General features: G+C 41.7%; 1 protein-coding gene and 1 long non-coding RNA gene across 3 annotated transcripts in view; one reads left to right on the top strand and one right to left on the bottom strand.

The window, feature by feature from the left end:
* Window positions 1–1,186, top strand: part of LOC143651269 (uncharacterized) — a 216,349-nt gene extending 215,163 nt beyond the window's left edge. Inside the window, exons 5-6 of the mRNA XM_077122257.1 lie at window positions 730–792; window positions 1,078–1,186. Coding sequence (XP_076978372.1) covers window positions 730–792; window positions 1,078–1,180 — 166 coding nt within the window. The 3' untranslated portion in view covers window positions 1,181–1,186. The remainder of the gene's footprint in view (window positions 1–729; window positions 793–1,077) is intronic.
* Window positions 1,187–16,079: 14,893 nt separating this feature from the next.
* The window catches only part of LOC143651882 (uncharacterized), a 103,580-nt gene continuing 99,584 nt past the window's right edge, over window positions 16,080–20,075 (bottom strand). For both annotated transcript variants that reach the window (XR_013160305.1, XR_013160306.1), the window contains one exon: window positions 16,080–16,223. This is a non-coding gene — a long non-coding RNA (uncharacterized LOC143651882). The remainder of the gene's footprint in view (window positions 16,224–20,075) is intronic.

The raw sequence follows: 20,075 nt of genomic DNA, 5'->3' as shown, positions 1-20,075 counted from the left end.
TATGTAGCTTTGGTGATACTCATGATTTTCTTTTTATCTGAGGACACCGCAGGGCTTTGTAAGCCAAATCAGGGAGAAGAGATCCTTCCCTGCTCTTGAGGTCAACCAGGGGTACATTTTCAGCATCCTCTTCCTATTTCCCCCAAAGAGCTCTAGGCTGAGACCAGGTCCATTAGAAATATTACATCACCAAGGCTGTTGCTTACATTTAGACCCCTAATCTTTAAGATGCCATGGTTTTATCTCATGTGTAACAAATGGAAGAACAATCTCTTTTGTCTCTGATTTAGAGTTAAACTGCTCAGAGGCCAGGGAGTGAAAACCTGGAAGGGACCTGGGAGTTCTATAGCCATCTCACCCCATATCTGCTGCCCTCCCTGTGCTCCTCTTGGGCCAGTTCCTGCTGAGTTTAAGAATTTGGAATTCCAACCCAGAAAGGAAGATTCAAATGTACTTATTTGCCCTGAGACATTATTTATTAAAATTCTAATGTTTTAAGCTCTCTTATAAATGCTAAATTGATGTATCACCCCCCTCCCCAATTGGAACTGGTGACTTTCAATTACCATTGTCTAAGAGGAGATGTATTTACGTACATAGCCAGGGGCTTAAGATGAGCTTATTATTTGCAGAGTGTTCTCTGTGTTCTCCCAGATTTTTCCTTGCCTACATGACAGTGTTTAAATTCTACTCTGTAATCTTTTCACTCTGAGTCTCATTTTCTTTCAGATTTCTGGACCTCCTGCATTGCCTGTCTGTCTATGTATTATTCATAGACACACCCGTTCTCAAGTAAGTGAACCAAACAGAGATTAATTCTGTTTTTAAAATTGGGGGGAGAAAGTCACAGCTCTGATTTGCAAAACTGCTGTCCCTTCCACTCACACATTATTCCTGAATCATCCCTTGAAAGCTCTCTTCTGTACTGTGACACAACCTTACTCCTTGGGGCTTCTGCTGAGCAGGCCTGCCTCCTCTCCAAAGGAGACCCTGAGAGTCCTGCTGGGGTATTCTGTGCCTGGGAACACATCACTGTAACCCCATATGTTGACCAATATTTTTCTGTTTGCCTGGTAGGAATGATTTATCAGTGAGAGCAGACCTGCATCACTGGAATGCAGTTCACATTGATGTGAGAAGTTTCCAGAATTTGGAAGATGAAGCAAATCGTATCCTCTGAAAATCTTGTAGGGCCCTTATTATCACCAGATTTTAACCTTTCTTATTAAAATTCGGTATAAAATATTTGAAGTAGCCTTCTACTTGAACAATATTCCTAACCTCTTAGTTGTTATTTTAACACATTATTTGTCTTTGAGCTCTTTTCGTTGTCCTGAGGCTTGGGTAACACCTCATCCTATGGTAGGTTCAGAGGAACCATTTTGGTTCAGAGCACCATGCCAAACGGGCATGGCATGCACTGCTGGGGCGATTAGGAAAAGCCCTGCCAGAGAAATGATATTTTGAATTTAACAAGACTACAAAGACATTTATGGCTTTAAATGTAGTTTAAATAGTTGAAAACATGGCCTCTGAGGTAGAAAAAAGCCTACCACATATTGGTTAAATGACCTGGGACAGTTATTTAATATCACCAAACCTAAGTAACCTCATTGGCCAAGAGAAGGAAAGAGAGAATGAACAAAGGATATGTCCTAACTTTGAACACCTCAATAAGTGTTAGGGATTGTAGTATTACTACTGAGTTGGCAAACCAGGAGTTTAAAGGTTTGACGCTGAATGGTTATAAATCTGTCCGTGTGTAGATAGATGCACAGACCGGTTTGTGTGGAAAGTATCCATCTCCATGACAACCACACTGCCCTTTAGTTAGCAGGTCCCGTGATAAATCACCCAAAGCACCATTTTACTTATAGCTCAATGATTCCTGGCCATTCCAGGTGCTTTGTGAATAAGGATGATGAAAGGGTTCCTTTAAAAAAATTGAGTAGTTTTTATTAATTTTAATTACATATGAATACATTCTCTTTGTTAAAAAAAATTAATCAGTACAGATGAAGCTGAAGTCCTCTTTGACCAACATTTCCATCTCATTTCCTTCCCAGAAGTAACTCTCACGTTGGATGTGTAGTCTTCTACACATTTTATTATGCCTTTTAAAGACCCATAGGCATATATATAGAAAAAAACAGGTTGCTTAATATGCATACATCTTTTTATATATAGGATATCTTAGTGTGTGTCATTCTGCAGCTTAATTTTTGTTCCCTTGACAATAGGCCTTGGAGGTCTTTCCTTGTTGGTGCATACAGTAAATTATTAAAAAGCCTCCATATGCATATGTATGGATAGATGAGCCATAGTTTATTCATCAGTTCCCTGTGATGATCATTTAAATTTGTCCAACTTTTTGCTATTGCAAAGAAAGCTGCCGCAAACATCCTTGGAACTGCCTTCTGGGCACATAGATAAGTGCTTCTCTGAGGTAGATGTTGAGAAGTGGAATCACTGGATCATAAGGTATGAACATTTACAACTTTAATAGATCCTGCCAAATTACTCTGCAAACTGACCATACCAGTTTGCATTCCTACCTACAGATATAGACAGATATTTTCTCTTATGCTCTTTAATTTTTTTTTCTAATTTAGTAGATGAAAAACTTGATCCCACCTTATTGCTTGCCTTTTCATTTTTCTCATTACTATGACACTGAGCATCATTTCATGTTTTTATGAGCCATTTATGTTTCCTTTTCTGTAAATTGACATTTTATATCTTTAGAAATTTTTATTGCATTGTTTTTCATTTTATTAATTTAAAGAGGTTCTTTGCATATTTTAGATATTGATCCTTTGTCTATTGCAAATATTTTCTCCCTCTGTCTTTAACTTTGCTTATAATGTCTTCTGTCACAGAGAAGTCCTCGCTTTTGATGAAGTCAAATCTAAATCATCAGTCCTTTATGTGTTTGATTTTGGGGCCTAGTTTAGAAAGTGTTTTTCTATACCAAATGTATTAGGGTTCTCCAGAGAAACAGAACCAGCAGGTTATTTATATTTATTTTAAGAGATTCATTATGAGGAATTGACTCATGCTACTGTGGAGGCTCGCAAGTCTGAACTTCATAGGGCAGGCTGCAGGCTGGAAAGTCCACTAAAGGTAATTCTGCAGTGAGTAAGTCAGTCCGTATTTCCTAGGGAAAGTTGATTGAAGTTGAGGCATAAATTCTTCTTTCTGAATTCTGAACTCCTCAGTTCTGGCTTTTAAGACTTCCAACTGATTGCATGAGGAGACCGCCCAGTTTGTTTAATACTATTAATCTGGGATTATAGATATCGTTGTGAACCAGAAGGGTATTGACAATGAAATCCATAGAGCCACACAAATATCTGCTAAAGAAATCTCCTTTGTTGAGTGTCAATGCAATCAGCCATACATGCAGTCGTCTGAGTTTAGATATAATTTAAATCCATCTATGAAATACCCTCACAGCAGCAATCAGGCCAGTGCTTGCTTGATCAAATGACGAGACACTATGGCCTAGTCAAATTGACATGAAATTCACCATCATACCATTCATGAACAAATTCTCTGACATTATCTTCGAATTTTTTTACATCCAGTTTGTTAATGAGAGACATCTTCTAGGTAAATAATCCCCTATATGTATTTTACGTGTATCTACAAACCCACTAAAGATGTCCCTGACAGCTCTGAACTATCCACAACTTTCAGTGAGCAAACCAGCAGCCCTAATGGGTTCCAGCAGAGGGCAGCATCTGAGCAGGTCTGCCTCTTTCTTTGGGGACCCTGAAGGGCTCCTTGCCTTACCACGGGGATCATTTTCACTGCTCTGAAAGCAAATTCCAATGAAAGCAGCATGTGTCTAGCCAGGGACGACATCGGGAGCAAAGGCTGTTTCTGTGGGTGCTACACAGTGGGGAAAAAAACAGGGATGACCAGAAAATATCCTGGAGGATTGTGTTTGCGATGATGGCATATGGGAAGAAAGCAGATCAAAGCCAGCCAGGATCACACAGGGTGTTCTCCAAGGGGAGCTTCAGGGATGTTTAAATCTGGTCCACACATCCAAGATGAAAGCTCAAGTTTTTCAGAGGAAATGTTATTTACTGGACAAACAACAGGCAGGTTGAAAACATGTGATCCCCAAGCTTAATCCTTTTGATATCATCAATAATTCAAGTTCTATCTTCTTTTTGGGAAAAAGAAAAAAGGCTTGTAGCTAGAAGCATGGCTGACTTCAGAAAGGAAACGGAGGTAAATCAGAGAGTACTGCTCAGTGCAGTTCTCTCCCTACCTCACCTTACCAGGCCCATCTGTGTTCTGCTTTTTCTTTGTTTAATACTATTAATCTGGGATTATAGATATCGTTGTGAACCAGAAGGGTGTTAACAATGAAATCCATAGAGCCACACAAATATATTGATCCATATAAATGTGCAGTGGAATCAGTTTGTTGGCTCCTGTGTTGGATTTTCTCTGCTTGCCCCTCCAGATCCACTGGCTACCTTTCTCCACTCTGCCCTGCCCTGTAAGGCTACCTCTGAGGACTGACTCAAAGGCTTCCCCTGATCATTGGTTTCCAGTTTGGAAACCTCCTTTCAGAGGAGAGTCTGGTTTTTATCCCCAGAGGTCCTCCCCACCAGGCTGTAGTTGACTGTTGTTGGTGTAGATACCCTATGACTGTTTCAACTACAGGAATAAATAATCACTGTCTCTTCTTCCCTTTCCATGCTTAGGGGTATTGGGGCTTCCTTATAGCCTGGGTGCTTCACTATCTTATGCAGTTTCCCTTAATTCTGCCCACACTCTTGTAGTCTTTTCATTAATTAATCTTCCGTCGTCTCTTTTCAGTGTGCTATTTGTTTCCTGCCCAGACACCGTGTGGTACAAAACCTAAATCTGTCTTTGATTCTTCACACTGCAAAATCATGAAATGTACAGTTAAAGTTTTACTATCCTTTAGGACTCCTTTTTCCACCCAAATAATCTCCAAGCTTAGTGGTGGCTGCTGCCCACGCGCTTTTCCAAAAGATGGAACAATAAGTCATTACAAACCTGTCTAAAAAGCCCTGCAGGCTGGGTTCATTTCTGTATTTCTCCAGTGTTGATTTATCAAAGTCCCCTTCTCCCAGGCTTACAAAAAATGTTCCACTGCTACAAATACTCTTCACTTTGGTCCTAAACTTTAAGGCAAACAACCTGGAAGATGAAAGTATAGCAGGAACCAATTTGGATGCCTTGATGGCTTGACTCATTCATTAACAAATGGCTGTAGGAAGTTGCCAGAGATGTAAATTTCAACTGTAGGCAGCCCTCCCCTTCAGGGAGAGGGTTGTTGTTCTATAAACTAAAGAGTCTCAATAAACTGGCCCTTCAAGCAGCTAAAGCCACTTGTTTTCTCTGGCAGAAAGTACATGATAAGGGAACTGCCTGCCCCACCCCTTCCCTGCTCCTTCCACCTGCTGATGAAGGTGGAGATAAATGAAACCCAGAATCTTCACAATCGGGAGTTCTGGGACCCTAATCAACACGTTAGATAACTCTGAATAATTGAGAACTGTTTGGACACCTCCTTTAATTAAACAAGAACTGAGTCTTAGTCACCGTAGATTGTCCTAGTTTCCATCTCTTGTTCTTTCTGGATGCATCGCTTCCATACTTTTAGCTAATTGGCTCTGCCCTCTTTCCCAATCCAGCTCTCACCCCATTTTTAGTCCTTGTCTAGTAGTGACCTAAGAGACGATCTTGACACCTTCCTCAAGCCCTACCTCATATCCTATCCATATTTAAGTCTGGTGGGTTTCGTCTAAATCTCTCTAGGCTGATTATTCTTACCACCTCCACCACCAGCACTCGGGTCCAAGTCCCTGGACCATTGTAACAGCTTCATAACTTGCTTATTCTTCTGCCATCTTCACTCCACTCTCCACCGAGCCAGCAGAGTGAGCTTTCCAAATGTAAATCTGTCCTTGATACACCTTTGGCTTAGAAGATTCCCCATTACTTCTTGGATAAAGACCCAAATTTTTGTAAATCTTCACAGCCTGTTCCTTCCCATACTCTTGTGTCATCTGGGCTATGCCTCCCTCTGCCAGGGTCAGGGTCCTTTCCTCAGTTCTTTATGTTCCTTAAACTTGCCATGCTCCATCTCGGCTCATGTCCTTTCCTTCGCCTGTAATGTTCTCACCACTATCAACACCTGCCTTTTCCTGGTTAACTCCTATGCATCCTCTTAGACCCAAACTCAAATAACTCCCATCAGCAGAGGAGACTTCCCTGACCTGAGACTCACCTATGTCCTTGTTATCCACGCCTATTATGCAGTCTCAGGTTATAATTATACATTTAATTGAGAGATTGAGGCCTGGCTCTTCTTTAGAATGGAAGCTCCGTGAAATCGTGTGGTTGACTGTGTGGAAAAAAGGAAGGCCAAGTTTCCTTCAGAAGCTGAGACAAAAACTGCCATTGGATTCCTGTTAGTCCAGTAAATCCTGGGAAAACTTGGGTTAGCATAGTATTCTCTGGCACTCACCTCTTTCTCTAAGATCTTCCAAAATAGCCCTTATTTAATACCCCCATATCCCAGGAAAGCATACAGGAAAAAAAAGAGATCTCTACCTACAGCTCATTCTGCCTGGGCTGTAGAACCATCTCAAAAGAAACTGTTTAAATGAATGAATGAACACTATTATGTCCTTTTTAATATAAGCAAGTGGGGGTAAGCCTATTGGCACCGCATAGAGGTAGGTGTAGTGCTGATCAGAATAGGAGGTGAACTAGATTGTTTTCTGACAGCCAGTGTTTCTCTGATTTGGGGCATTCACGTCCTCTTGCCTCTTCCATCTGTGCAGGTATGCTCCCCCAATCTGGCTCTGTCTCGTGCCAGTGTTGTTCTGCACATGTCACCCAGCCTGTGGCCTGACAGAACCCACGCGGGCCTCTCTTCCTCATGGCTCCATGCCCTTGTTTATGCTTGGGTCAGAAAGTCTGGGCCTTCAATTCCCAGGCATGCTTCTGACCAGATACAATAAAGCACTTAAAAGCCAGTTGGTCTCCTGGAACGCCTTTCCTCCCACTAATTATTGGCAATGCAAATGAAGGATTAAATTACAAGCAAGAAAGGTTTTGTTCAGAAGCTGGAGTTTTAAGAACTATCCCCAGGGTAATAAAATGGAAAGAGGAAAACTGAGCATGCCCGGCCTTCCTTCCATTCCCTCCACTGTCAGCCCTGCCCACAATGCAGCATAAGTGATGGTCTGAAGAGTAGGGGAGCCCTGAAACAGAGAAAGAATCGTCTATACCACCATACTCAAACTTTAACATGCTTCAGGATCACCTGGTGGGCTTATGGCTGGGCCCCACCCCCAACATTTCTGATTCCGTAGGTCCAGGTAGGGTCCAAGAATTTGCATTTCCAAGCAAGTTCCCAGGTGCCTGACTACACACTTGCTACATTGTACTCCCTCCCCATGCACTCTTTCTCAGTGCCTCTCAAATATAATGTGCATTCCAACTGCCTGTTAAAACATAGACTCTGATTCTGTAGGTTGGGTGGCGCTTGAGTGTCTGTATTAATAAACTCTTAGGTGATGTTAAGGGTGCTGGTGCAAGGACCATATTTTGAGGAGCAAGGCTAGGGTAAGCCATAGGGATCTCTTCCTTTCTTTATGCCTTCCTAGGATATGGGGCTATTAAATAGGGAGTGTTTTGGAAGACCTTAGAGAAAGAGGTGAGTGCCAGAGAATACTATGCTAATCCAAGTTTCCCCAGGATTTACCAGACTAACAAGAATCCAATGTCTGCATGTTGGAGGCAGCTTTTGTCTCAGCTTCCAGAGAAAACTTGGTCTTCCTTTATCCCACTTCTCTGAACAGACTCCTATCCTGAACATTCAAGGATATGTCGACCGAGAAAGTGTGGACTAAGCTGCAGGACAAAAAAAAGCGTTTATTTGGAGTCTTAGAATTGCAATTTGGGGAGCACAGCTCAGGTAGCAACCCCAACTAGGTCCCTTCTTGGGTTTCCATGCAAGGGTTTTTTAAAGAAAACTGCATAAATTTTCTGTAAGAACCTGTGATCAGTGGATATTTGGGGCTTTACAGATATTCTTCAAATTAGATAGTTTACTGATTCTTTACCTTGCAGTTGGTTCATGGTATCCAATATGGCCATAGAAGCATTGCTGCTTTTGGTTTTGCGATGCTTGGCAGTTTGTGATATCTGTGTCATTTGGCAGTTTGTGATATCTGGCTGAGACATGAATGGCCTCCCAACATTGTTTTTAATCTCTTATCCATGGTGACTTCATTTTGTCTTCTCTCTTTTCTCAGATAAAAAGAGGAAATACGGTCCTGCCACCGGGTCTCTTGCAGTGTGCTACCAGGTCAGACAAGTGGATAGCGTCTCTCTACTGGGACTTGGGTATCCATGAAGTGGTAAGAGTGTACAAATTCAATGTGGATAAGGAGAGCGTTCTCCTTTATCAAAGAACTTCTGTGTTACAGCATATTGTTGACGAGCATGAACTGTGGGGACAAACAACATAGCCTCAAAGCCCAGCTGTGTCACTTTGGCAAGTCAGGTAATCTCACTGCGCCTTCATTTCCACATCCAGGAAATGGGGGTGACAGTCCCTATCTCAATAGTTTCTTGTGAAGCTCTAAATGAAAGAGCGTAGTGCTTGGCAGTTAGTGCGTACTTACTGAATGACAGCTATAGTTATTTTTTAATGGGAAATACTAATTGTGTAGAATCAGAATCCATATCCAGAAGAAGGCGGGCAGCTCGATAGCCTAGAAGATAAAACAATAGGATTCTTCGGCCACTGGGATTTCCCCTTCTCCCCCTAGCTTAGTGCCTGACCCACGGAGATATTCAGTAAATATTTGTTGAATGGAAGGATGGACCATATAAGTCCCAGTAGATTAGGGAGATGGGAGGGATTTGAGCTCATGGAAATTGTCCAAAAGGAAAGAATTATTGGGCCCCCTGAATGCTGGAGAGTGAGGAATTTCAGACCCTGGATGACCTTGCTCAGTTTATTTATAAAATCGGTCGCCGCCACTTCCTCACAGGGTTATTGTGAGAAACATTTGACAATGCATGTGAAAGCGCTTGGTTAATTGTAAAGCACAAATCAGGTGTTAGTTACTTTTATTAAAGTGGAGCAACTACCTATCAGATCCTTTGGATTGTGACAACTGCATGATGAAGCTGAGAGTGAGAGTTTCCAACCCTCAGGTTTTGATACTGTTAAAAGAAATAAAATAAAAGGAATAGAGTTACTCTGGCCAGGAGATTTAAAAGGGAGTTGGGAGGTCATTCTGGAGGTTACATGTATGTAGGTCTGACATCACAAACCAGAAAATAAAGAACTCAGTTAAACCACCCTCCATATCCACCAACCACAAACAGCTTGTCTAATCTTCTTCTTTTCCTTTAAAAACCCTTGCTTGGGAAAGCCAAGATGGGACGTGATTTGGGTTGCTACCTGAATCTGTGCTTCTCAAATTGCAATTCTAAGACCCCAAATAAATGTCATTGTTGCTTTGCGGTTTGTTATTTTTCAGCTGACAATACATTGGATTTGCCTTTTAGGCTGATTCTTGTCTGCCAGAAAAATCCCTGAGCTTCTTAATATGCTTTCTAAATGGGAGAAGAGCCTCTTAGGAAGGCCTGAGCACAGGGGTGTGATAAGGTAAGGCCATCTAAGAAGAGCCCACCTTGGTTGATGAGGTAGGGAGCCCCTGAGCCTGGGTGGCAAGAAAACAGCACTCCCATCCCCCCCACCCCCATCCTTTCTTAGTTGAATGCATCTCATTTATTGTTAATGCTGTTTCCACTGGCTCATTTGCAAAAATCGTGAATAAAACATCAGAGCAGGGTGCAGAGGGGCAGCCCTCTCTCTCTTCCATTACTGTGCCCGCCACATTCCTTCCCTCCTTCCATTTCCTCCAGTCCCTTTTCCCTTCATTACTCTGATTAACAATCTTTATCTAATTGGCTTGTCATGAAACAGGCAAATAGGACTCCTGAGCTCTTGCAGGGATGGTATGGAAAACAACTCAGGCAGTTCCAGGATTTGTTTTTGTTTTTGTTTCCCTGGATGGGGAGAAAAAGTAAACACTGAATTTTCCTGTGACTTTAAGGGAAGTGCCTCAGCCCACAGAGGGAGGCCAGAGAGTTAGCCCAGAACCAGCCAATCAACTCAGGTGAAGCCCTGGATGGGGAGGGGATGAGATCCCAGGGTTGCGACTGCAGGGATGTGACACCGGCTGGAGAGGCAAACCTGTTTATAATCCTGAGCTGGAGGCAGATTAGGAAAAGTGCTGCCACAAAGACTCGGAATGAACATGACTCTCAATTCAGAAACACAGGCATACAGGGAATATAGCTTCTGTTCTTTTCTCCAGTTTAACTGAATTAATAGAATTGCTGACTCCAGGGCCCCATTTGGCTAGAGTGGTGGAGGACCTAATCTTGGTCTTCCTGAGGCCCCCCGCCATTCCTCAGTGATAGCTGAGTTTGGGGTTTTAGGTAGTGCCAGGGCACTGGTGGCAGCTAGTTCAAAAAGGAGCTGAGGGGCTGGGTGTTTATAAGCAATTAGAGGTGTGTTAGAATGAGATTGCTAGGTTAATTGCAGAACTGATTAATGTCTTACAAGGCAATAAGCCATAACCTTTGAGGCAATCTTTTCTACTCAACATGATTTCCATTTCTACTAGACAAAATTCCGTAAGTTAACGTACAACTTGAACAATTCTGGGATCTTTAATCAATAGAACAAAGTGAGACGAAGTACTTTCCCCTAGATAATTGCTTTGTCCTTGGAGAGGCATGTGAAACAATGACCCATTATAAAACGGAAAGAACTAGTTGCCCACATTTTTGCCCTATTTTTAAGTTTCGTTAACACCCCCTTTGGTCTGGAGAACCACTCCCCCTTTCCATTCTCTCCTTCTCTCTCTTCATTTCTGCAAGAATCCATTTATAACCGTGGAGGTAATGGAGAAGGAAAATCCACTTTCCCCACTGATACCAGCGGGGACATTTTGTCTTTACCCGGGAACTTTTTCTTTCCTCTGAGACTCAAAATTTTGAAAATGCAAGACAGGTGGACTCAGTTTTGCCTTCTGCTTTACCTCACCTCTTCGAGGAAATAAACACCTTCCTATATCTACTACCTTGAATGAGGGAAGGGACAGAAAAATAAAAGATTCAGGGATGAGAAAAAACAAAACCCAAAATTTTTCTCAGCCGTGGGCTGAGAAATGTATTTCCTTTAGGAAATACAAGTACTGAGAAATTGCAACTGAGTGGGGATTCTGGGAAAGCTTCATGGTGTAGATTGAATTTGAACTGAGCTTTGAAAAAGAAGGAAAAGAATGTCTCTGCTGAAGAACATTTCAAACAGAAGAGGCAATTAAAAGGAAAGTTCAGGGGTCACTGGAGTTCAGGAAGGAGGAGTTGAGGATTTGTGAGCTCAGGAATTTAAGAGCATCATCGTCATGGGTTTTGAAGTGCCCCAGAAAAACCACAAGATATGGGTGAAAAGAGAAACAAAATGAGACGATGAAATCGCCAATTAAAGTTGCGGTGTCCTGGATGCTGGAAAATGATGTAAGGGAAGAGGAAAGGAACCAGAAAGCTTCCTGAGTTAGTTTGGGGTTGTGAAAAAGCACTGGAATACATAAATCTCCAATCCCAGCTCCATCAGATGCCCCAAGTCTAGGAAAAGTAGAGGGCTTGTTGGGAAGATCAAATGAGATTACTTGTGGGAAAGTGCTTGAACTGTAAAACATTCTGTAGATACAAAGTTTTCAATTGTTTCATTGGTGCCCTTATTACTCAGGTAAGGCAAGTGTGAAAACCTACCACTGACATATGTTCTGCTCTGTCTGACAGTGACCAAGACCTGGTCTGAGAAGGAAGCTCTGGAGAAACCTGCTGATCGATTAACTTTTTATTCTTTAAAATCTTTGCTAATTAAGAAGCTAACTTACCAATTATCATCTCTTCGATGATTAGAAAGTTTGGACTTTTAAAAACATATTGGTTGCCATTTGATACTTCTGTTTTGTGAATTGCCTGTATATATACTCTGCCAATTTTTCCTTTAGGATCTTAGAATTTTCTTATCAATTAATATGAGCTTTGTGTAGTAGAGATATTAATCCTGGTTGTATATTTTGCTAATCATATTTTAACTGTTTATTGTAAAACAAAGATACAGAAAATCCCTCAAAACATATGGATAGCTTAATTAATTATTGTGAGTGGAAAACCCTTATAACCACAACCATACAAAAAAATGTAACTTTGCCAGCCACCCTGAAGGTCTCCAGGTGCCCTATCCCAATCACAGCCTCCCCTTCCCAGAGGTAACCACTATTCTGATTCTTATAGCAACCTTGCGTTTCTTTATAGTTTCATCACTCAGAAGTGCATCCCTAAGGCACCATAGTCAAGTATTTCCCATTGTTAAAATTTTAATCTGTGTTTTAAGTCTTTCTAACTGAAGATTCCACTTTGACTCCTTCTTATTCTTACAAAATTTCTGTTTAACACCCTGGGCCTCTTAAACAGTAAAGTTTCCCACAGTCTGGCTTTTGCTGATTGCATATTCAAGGAACAGTTCGGTATGTTCCTTTGAGCTCTGTATTTCCTGTGAATTGGTAGCTAGATCCAAAGGCTTGATTAGACTTCAGTTTGATCCCTTTGGCAAGATTATAGACGGTGGTATATTTTTCATCAGGAGGCACATTTTGTCTGCACGCCTCTCTTTTTGTGATGTTAGCAGCTGTTGATGTTTAATGCGTAGACCTATTAATTCACTAGGGGTTGCAAAATGGTGATGTTCTAATTCTATCATTTCTTTTTCATTTATTTGTTGGAATACTTCCATAAAGAGATGTTTCCTTTCATCTACAATTTAGTTACCCGGTGGTGTAGTTCACAAAGGAAACGCAGAGTAAATGTTTGATTGTTTTCCTTTATCAGTTTTTATTAAAATGAATAGGTTCCTTTCATCCTCCAAAAGTAGTCAGTTAGTGCCCCCCGCCCCCAAATATCTTTATGAACTCAGAATTAAAATTAATCTGATGGATTTAAATACATTGTAATTACTGTTTATTGAAACTCAAATTGTCCCACTTGGGCCAGTGGGAACTTCCTCAGCTGGCTCCTGAGTCCTTTCACCTGACCCTGACAGTCTTTGATACCGTCTTTGCTACCTGGAAGGACAAGATGCTCCAGGCTCATCTAACACCTTTCCTACCCCAACCCAGTTTGAAACCAACCATTTCTCCGGAAGCCCTGATTTCTCTTAGTGGGAAATGGTATTATGTGACCTGATTTTAGTACTAGGGTTGCTCATTGCTATACTTGACTATGGAGTTAGTCATTGTTTTCAGTCCTTTCGGTGGAAAGAGCTAAGGAAGTAGGGAAAAAGATCTACCTGTCCGTCTACTTGTCTGTATACCTGTCTATCCATCTACAGTCAGTTCTGCTATACTTCTTGTTCCAAAAATGAAACTTTATTCAAACATGCTTGGTATATTAGGGAACAATTTGAGTGTAACACAAATTTCACATTTGGCTATAAGTAATTTTGTCCAGGAGAAATTCTAGGAGAAAACAGACAATTGCCTTTGACCCAATGTAGGAAAACACCAAATAGCAAAAAAAAAAAGAAGGAAAAGAAACAACCTTATTTGCAATCAAAGAGAAAGTACAATTTATATAGGAAGACCTTAAACAGAAATCTCCAAATCCTGGCTCCTTTTAGTGCTAGCAATACCTGGTTTAGTAATTTCAAACATGGCTACAATTTCCAAAGCTTTTTGCTTTTGGGTGAAGCTGCAAGTGCAGATGAGAACACAGCAAATGGATTTCTGACAATGATATAGAAGTTAACAGAAGAAAAGGGCAATACATTAGATCCAATTTTGATGAAATAAGTGTAAGTATCTATTATAGATGCATGCTTCAAAAGCTCTCCTTCTCAAAGGCAGACAAACATGACCCAGTATTTAAGGATGCAAAAGTTCACTTAACTGTGAAGCTCCCTAAGCCACACCCATCTAATTTCAGATTGCACCTTCCTTCCACCATTTCACAATAACTCACAAGCTGCCACCCTTTCAATGTCCATTCCTGTAAACAAACTTTAGACCTTTTTCAAGGCAAAACAACATATTAAATGTATTTAAACTTTTCTTAACCATTTAACATGTATAGAACTGTACTATCATTTTCATTAGATTTGTCTTTTTTTAATGTGTCACTGACTGAGTTTTTGAGTGTTGTCCCCTTCTCTCATTTTCCCCATAAACCCAATGGTTTTTATAGTGTGATTTTGCATGAGACAATGGTTTTTAAAAATATATATGTCATTTTAGAGCAGAACTGAACACACACACTCACCAGTTCACACTGATACTTCTAATTCAGTTTCAGGACTACATGACTTTTACCTAACTTTATCTATAATAACCTTCTATTTTCTGTGCCCCAAACCTAAATTCTCAAGAGTTCAGGGGATGATAGAGAATTCCATAGTTACTCATTTGCTTTATCCCAATGCAAACCCAAAACGACCCCAGAACAACAGTGCACATACTGGCACAACTATGTTATTACTGAGAACTCTGCCACAGGGCAGAGTGGATAGTTTCAAGAGTTGGCAAGAGTAGACTGCTGCAGCACTTCCAGATCTCATCCAGAGCACTCTCTACTTTTAGATTGGGTAAAACCCACCCTAGGTTCCTCTACTGTTCTCAGGCTAGCTTGCTGTACTTGTCATTTGTCTATTTTGGGGTTATCCTATTCTCAAATCTGTCAGATTCCCCCTTGCTTCCCTCAGCTTCCTCTGGGAGAGATGCAGACCTTGAAGCTATCGGTAATTTGCCCCACCTGCTTGGATCTTGGGGTTCAATGGGATACCTCGTTACCCAACCATGTTGTGGATGCTCTCCATGGATTTTTAATTTTTGTGATCTAATTGCTCTGTTTTCATGTGGGAATTCTGAAAGATTAAAAACTGTGCTGCTGTTACAACTATGTCCCCAGAATCTCTCCTTGTAACCATTTGTTCACAGTTTATTCATCTTTGAATATGAAGGTTGATACGCACACACACACACAGAGATGTTTTACAGTTTTAGTTAGTGGAATCTATTTGATCTTTCCCCATTCCTTTTATGTTTAAAGTATCCTCTGCCATCCATATATTAGATAAAATATTTCTATGATTTTTTCATTTTGTACATATACTGTCCCATCCATCTCTTCCATTTGAAAATTATTTTGTAAAATACTGTGGGAGGATATCTAAGTTAATTCTTTTTGTAAAATAATAAATTTCTCACTCCATTTATTGAACAAACCATTTCTTTCCTTTGTTATTAAATTGTATTTCTTCCATTATTATTGATATCTTCTAAATTTCAAGTTCTGTATCTAAGCTATTTCTTGTTGATAGGTCTGTCTATTGTCGTTGTTTTATAGTGCTTATTTATTTCAGCTAATGGTATATTTTAAAATCTAGTAGGGCATGTTCTTTCTCACTAATTTTCTTTTACAATAAAGGTTTTAGATATTTCCCCCCACATTATCTCTTAGTGAATTTCAGCAGAAGGAAACCCCAAAGCCAAATTTTTAGGTAACCCTTTTGTTCCCTAACAATTTTCTTTGGCTTATTTAAATTAAAATAGGTTAGCCTTTTCTAAATGGTGTGTAATGTTCCAGGAGGTTCTACCTGTGATTGTACCTTAGGATGGGTTGTTTCCTGACAGCTTATTCAAACTGGGGCAAATAAGGTTTGGTGAAGGTTTGGAGCCTGGCATTAGCCTTGCTCAGAAAGATGGTGGGAAAGCTTTCCCATGACATCATTTGCTTATGAAAATGACCAGCATTGGTAGGCCCAGGATGGAGAAGGTCCAGCCATGGGAAATGCCTCCATTCAGAGCATATGCTTCTCATAGAAAATAAATCACATTTGCAAGATAGCTGGGCCTATTGTGCTAAGACTATGATGTGAAGCCAGAGGACAGAACAAAGCTAACAGAATTAAAAGAAACTTTAATCCATAATCTAAATGAATAGCATAATCTCAAGCCGGCGGTAACAATACAACATATTTGCAGTCTGGAGTTGATTTTTTTTCCACACAGGACATTCAGCCTTGACCTTGTGAGACGAGGGCTGACAGCTTGTAAATGCCTCCTCTTGTCTTTCTGAAACAAAAACAAAAATTTCATCTACCCAGTAAATGTAATCTAAAGACTCCCATCTTGTAAATAAACTTAGAAAAATATTCTGGAATCGCTCATAGAAAACATCAGCCTAGAGCCTCAATTGAGATTCAGTAGGTTTTATTTTATGCACAGCCTGTTGTTTAAAGGGATAGAAAGAGTCAAATACTGAAACTCAGCCTTCAGGAAGATGCAGAGATACTAAATGGGAACAGGCAGCTCATGTCTGTTGAATCCTCCAGCACCTCTGGTCATTAATCTTTTTCTTTTTTATTCTTTGTTTTCAGCTGTTAGAACCCTCAATGCACCTGCTAGAAAGCCTTTTCACAGATTCCTTTAGAATTCATTCAAATTTAGAGTGCAGAGAACTCTTCAGGATGACCACTCCCCCCACCTCTCTGCTCTGCTCCTGGGAGGAGGCCTTCGGGAGGCCCGGGGAGTCGGACGGTCTGGCCCAGACTGCTTATCTGCAGAAAAGCCACAACCTGCCAGGGCATAGCTGTAAAATGCAGCTGCATCCATAGATTCCCCACACTCTTCTCATTTTGCAGATGAGTAAAATCGAAGCCGACCATGGGGAAGCTGTGTGGACACATTAGCAAGGGATGTGCTGGGAATTCTACTGGTAAGAAAAGCATCAGACTCGCTCCTTTGAAAGACCAGAGCTTGTATGTGGTTGCTTTTGCACAAACTGCCCATAAGGCTCTCTCAGATGGGAGAGTCCTATAAACATCCACAAATAGGATAAATAAACATTGCGCTTTAATTACCTAAAAAAAATAATAAAGAATGACTTTAAGCTAGGAAGGTTGCCATAACACCATAAGTAAAGTCAATACATTGCCTAGTACATGAATTAATTAGCATTTAAATAATAGATGTAACTATCAATTACAAAACATTACCCCAAATTACTTGCTGCACAGCTTCCTTTGCTATTATTAATAATTCTAGCTACTGATTTTCTGTAATTGCAAACCACAATTTTCCTTCAGACACAGGGCCAAACAGGGCTATAAGACAAAGCTGAGTTCCCAATCACACCAATAAAAGTTGCCCGCTGACCCCATCCCCCTTCTGCTGACCCTTCCATTCTCTGCTGCCAGAGAAAACTAAGGCTTAGTAATTGCTATGGTCAGAGCTACGTTTGATATTAAAATCAAACATCCAGGAAAACGCCAGAGGCTACATATTCTGTTTTTGAGCTTGGGCTGCTCAGATGAAAGCATTTCAGCTTGTGTGACCAGCTTGACAGAAACAGGATAGAGATTTCACATGGTCAGAGATGACATGGAGTAATTTGATTTATTAGGAGGCCTGGGCCTATAGTTTAGAAGATCAGAGTTCAGACCCCTACTCTTCAATGATCTCAGTGTAGGATTTGGGGTAAGTTACCTCACCAATTTGAGATTCCATTCTCCCGGTTATGAAAGGTAGACTGCGCTCCTAGGCATTTATTTCACAAGGAAAGAAATAAGGATTACAGCCAGGGCTTCAACCCAAACCAGGAGGTATAGCAGATGAGGAAAAGCTTTGCTCACCTTTGCTCATTTAAAATAAGTTGTCTCCCATTAACTGTCGGGGGGATTATAATTAGACCAGTCACCTATCCTGCATGAGTGCGGACAATGTATCAAAGGTACAGGCCCTGGGGGTTCCCCACCACCCCCATTCCCTCTGAAATACACACCCAAAGTCAGATCCTGCCAAATTGTCGCCGCTGACATTTACTGACAGCTCCAGAAACACTAGCACCGTTTCCAGCCTTTACATGGATTTTCTCACTCAGTCTTCTCAGCAACCCCGTGAGATAAGTGATTTTTGCCCCATTTTGACAAATGAAGAAATGGAATCACAAAAGGGTTAAGGTCACAGAGCTAGCAAATGACAGATCCAGGATAGGAACCCGGGGGCACTGTTTAAGGAGTCTGCACTTTTAACTATCCTGCTGAACTGCCAAATGTACAACTGTCATTCTCGGAGAGGGCTTCCATCCTGGACCCCTACCTTCTTTTCATATCAGTGATCTGGGTCTACCAACTTAGAAGGTAACTGTCTCACCTTAAAGGAGTCTTCCCAGCAGAAGTCAGCTCAGATGCCGCCTCCTCCAGGAAGCCCAGCACAGTGTTCTCCTAGCACCGTCATCCTGGGTCTTGTATCAATGACCTTACAAGACTGGGAGCTTCCAGAGAACAGGGACAATTCATTGTCAGGTTCCCAGTTCTTTACCCAGGGTCTGGCGCTAGCAGGTAAATGTTTGCATAACAAATAAATGTCAAACACTCACACAAGAACTGGTAATACTGAGGTCCCCAAAGTCTCATTACCTTTCTAGCTCTCTCCTGGGTTTATAATCTCTTCCCTCTGACCAAGGGCCTTTCCAAAGGTGGCTGGGGTATGGGGAGCCGGGAAAGCACAGGGTTCAGGGAGGAGGGCTGTGGTCCTTCTGGGCTTGCCTCCAACATGGTGGGGTTTCTGGTGCTTCTTTGCTGCTCTCTCTCCTCACCTCCTTCCGCTGGGCCATGCGCTGCCTTTTCCCAGACCTTCCTCCTGGGGCTGGGCAGGGCGGGAAAGGGGCAGGGTCCGGGAGAAGAAGAGGACAATTCAACCCAGTTGCATTCCTCCTGTTGCCTGAGAGCTACTTGCGCCCTGCTAACTACATCACTCCCTCTTAAAAGGTGACTGCAATAAAACAAGAAATAAAAAGCAGAGAGCCCATATTCTTTGGCTGATCAGTCTTTGTAATAAATGCTAGAAGGTGGAACGGAAATGAATTTATGAACTATCTGAGCTCCAGAGTCTTGATTTCAAAGTAATCCAATCGTGGGGAAATGTCAGTTCCAATTGAAGAGGAAAACAAACTTCAAGTGTGTGGCATTCCCCAACCTGAGCATTCACGGAGGTCCTAACTGTAGTATTTGAAAGCTCCTGTGCTGAGCTCAGTGGCCAAGTGTGTCTGTGCAGGTGCACGCCGGTGCAAACCTTTTGCTCCTATGGCACGCCTGTGTTCATTGCCTCTTCTCCTCCTCTCCCTCCCTGCCCACCTGGGTATATATTTCGGCCCAGGGTAAGCGTACAGAATCCAGACTCTGGAATGCCAGCATCCATCTCCTGCACTGTTGGAAGTGGGAGTCACGTGGATCCAGACAGCAGAAGCCAGGCTGTATCGATCAGAGGCCGTTGGACATTCAAAAAGTTTCCTGGATCAATGGGAAATGAGTCAGAGGGACCACAGCCAGTCCGTGTGCTCACAGAAGCTGCTTCTCATGGGCTTGTCTGGGTGTCCAAGAACTCTGGGTAGAGTGGTCTGAGTGATGGCATCTTGCTGCAGGACATATGTTCTGCTTGAAGGCACAGCTTCCCCAAAGGGACCCAGACAGGACAATGACTGCAAACACCCCTGGATCTTGCTTTTACTCGCTTTCTGGCTATCTCAGTAAGTGGCAGCAGTTAATTAATCTCGTGGATAGAGCTTTATTGGTTTGTCTATTATGGATGGTCTGAAATTTCTTGGGCAAAATCTTTACCTTTCATTTCTTTGTAAATGAGGTAAATTATTTGCCTCTTTCCTCACAGCTTTCCATACAACTGACCTTGCCTTCCTTTTTGGAGTGCTGTCATCCTTTGGCTCCTAGGACATGACTCTCCCTGGGCTTTCCTTCTCCTCTTGGCTGGTCTTTTTTGGTTTCCTTTGAGGACTCTTCTTTTGCCTGTCCCTGAAGGCTGAACCCTGTGTTCTGTCATCCACATTTTTCTCACTCTACACCCTTCCCTTGGGTGTACCCAGATTCTTCCTTCTAATAACCATCTGGGTCCATCCATGGTCTAGCTGGG

This window comes from Tamandua tetradactyla, chromosome 12, assembly GCF_023851605.1.
Source record: "Tamandua tetradactyla isolate mTamTet1 chromosome 12, mTamTet1.pri, whole genome shotgun sequence".
In the NCBI taxonomy this organism is placed as follows: domain Eukaryota; kingdom Metazoa; phylum Chordata; class Mammalia; order Pilosa; family Myrmecophagidae; genus Tamandua; species Tamandua tetradactyla.
The sequence above is the reverse complement of the archived record's forward strand: the minus strand, read 5'-3'. Positions and strand labels throughout refer to the sequence as shown.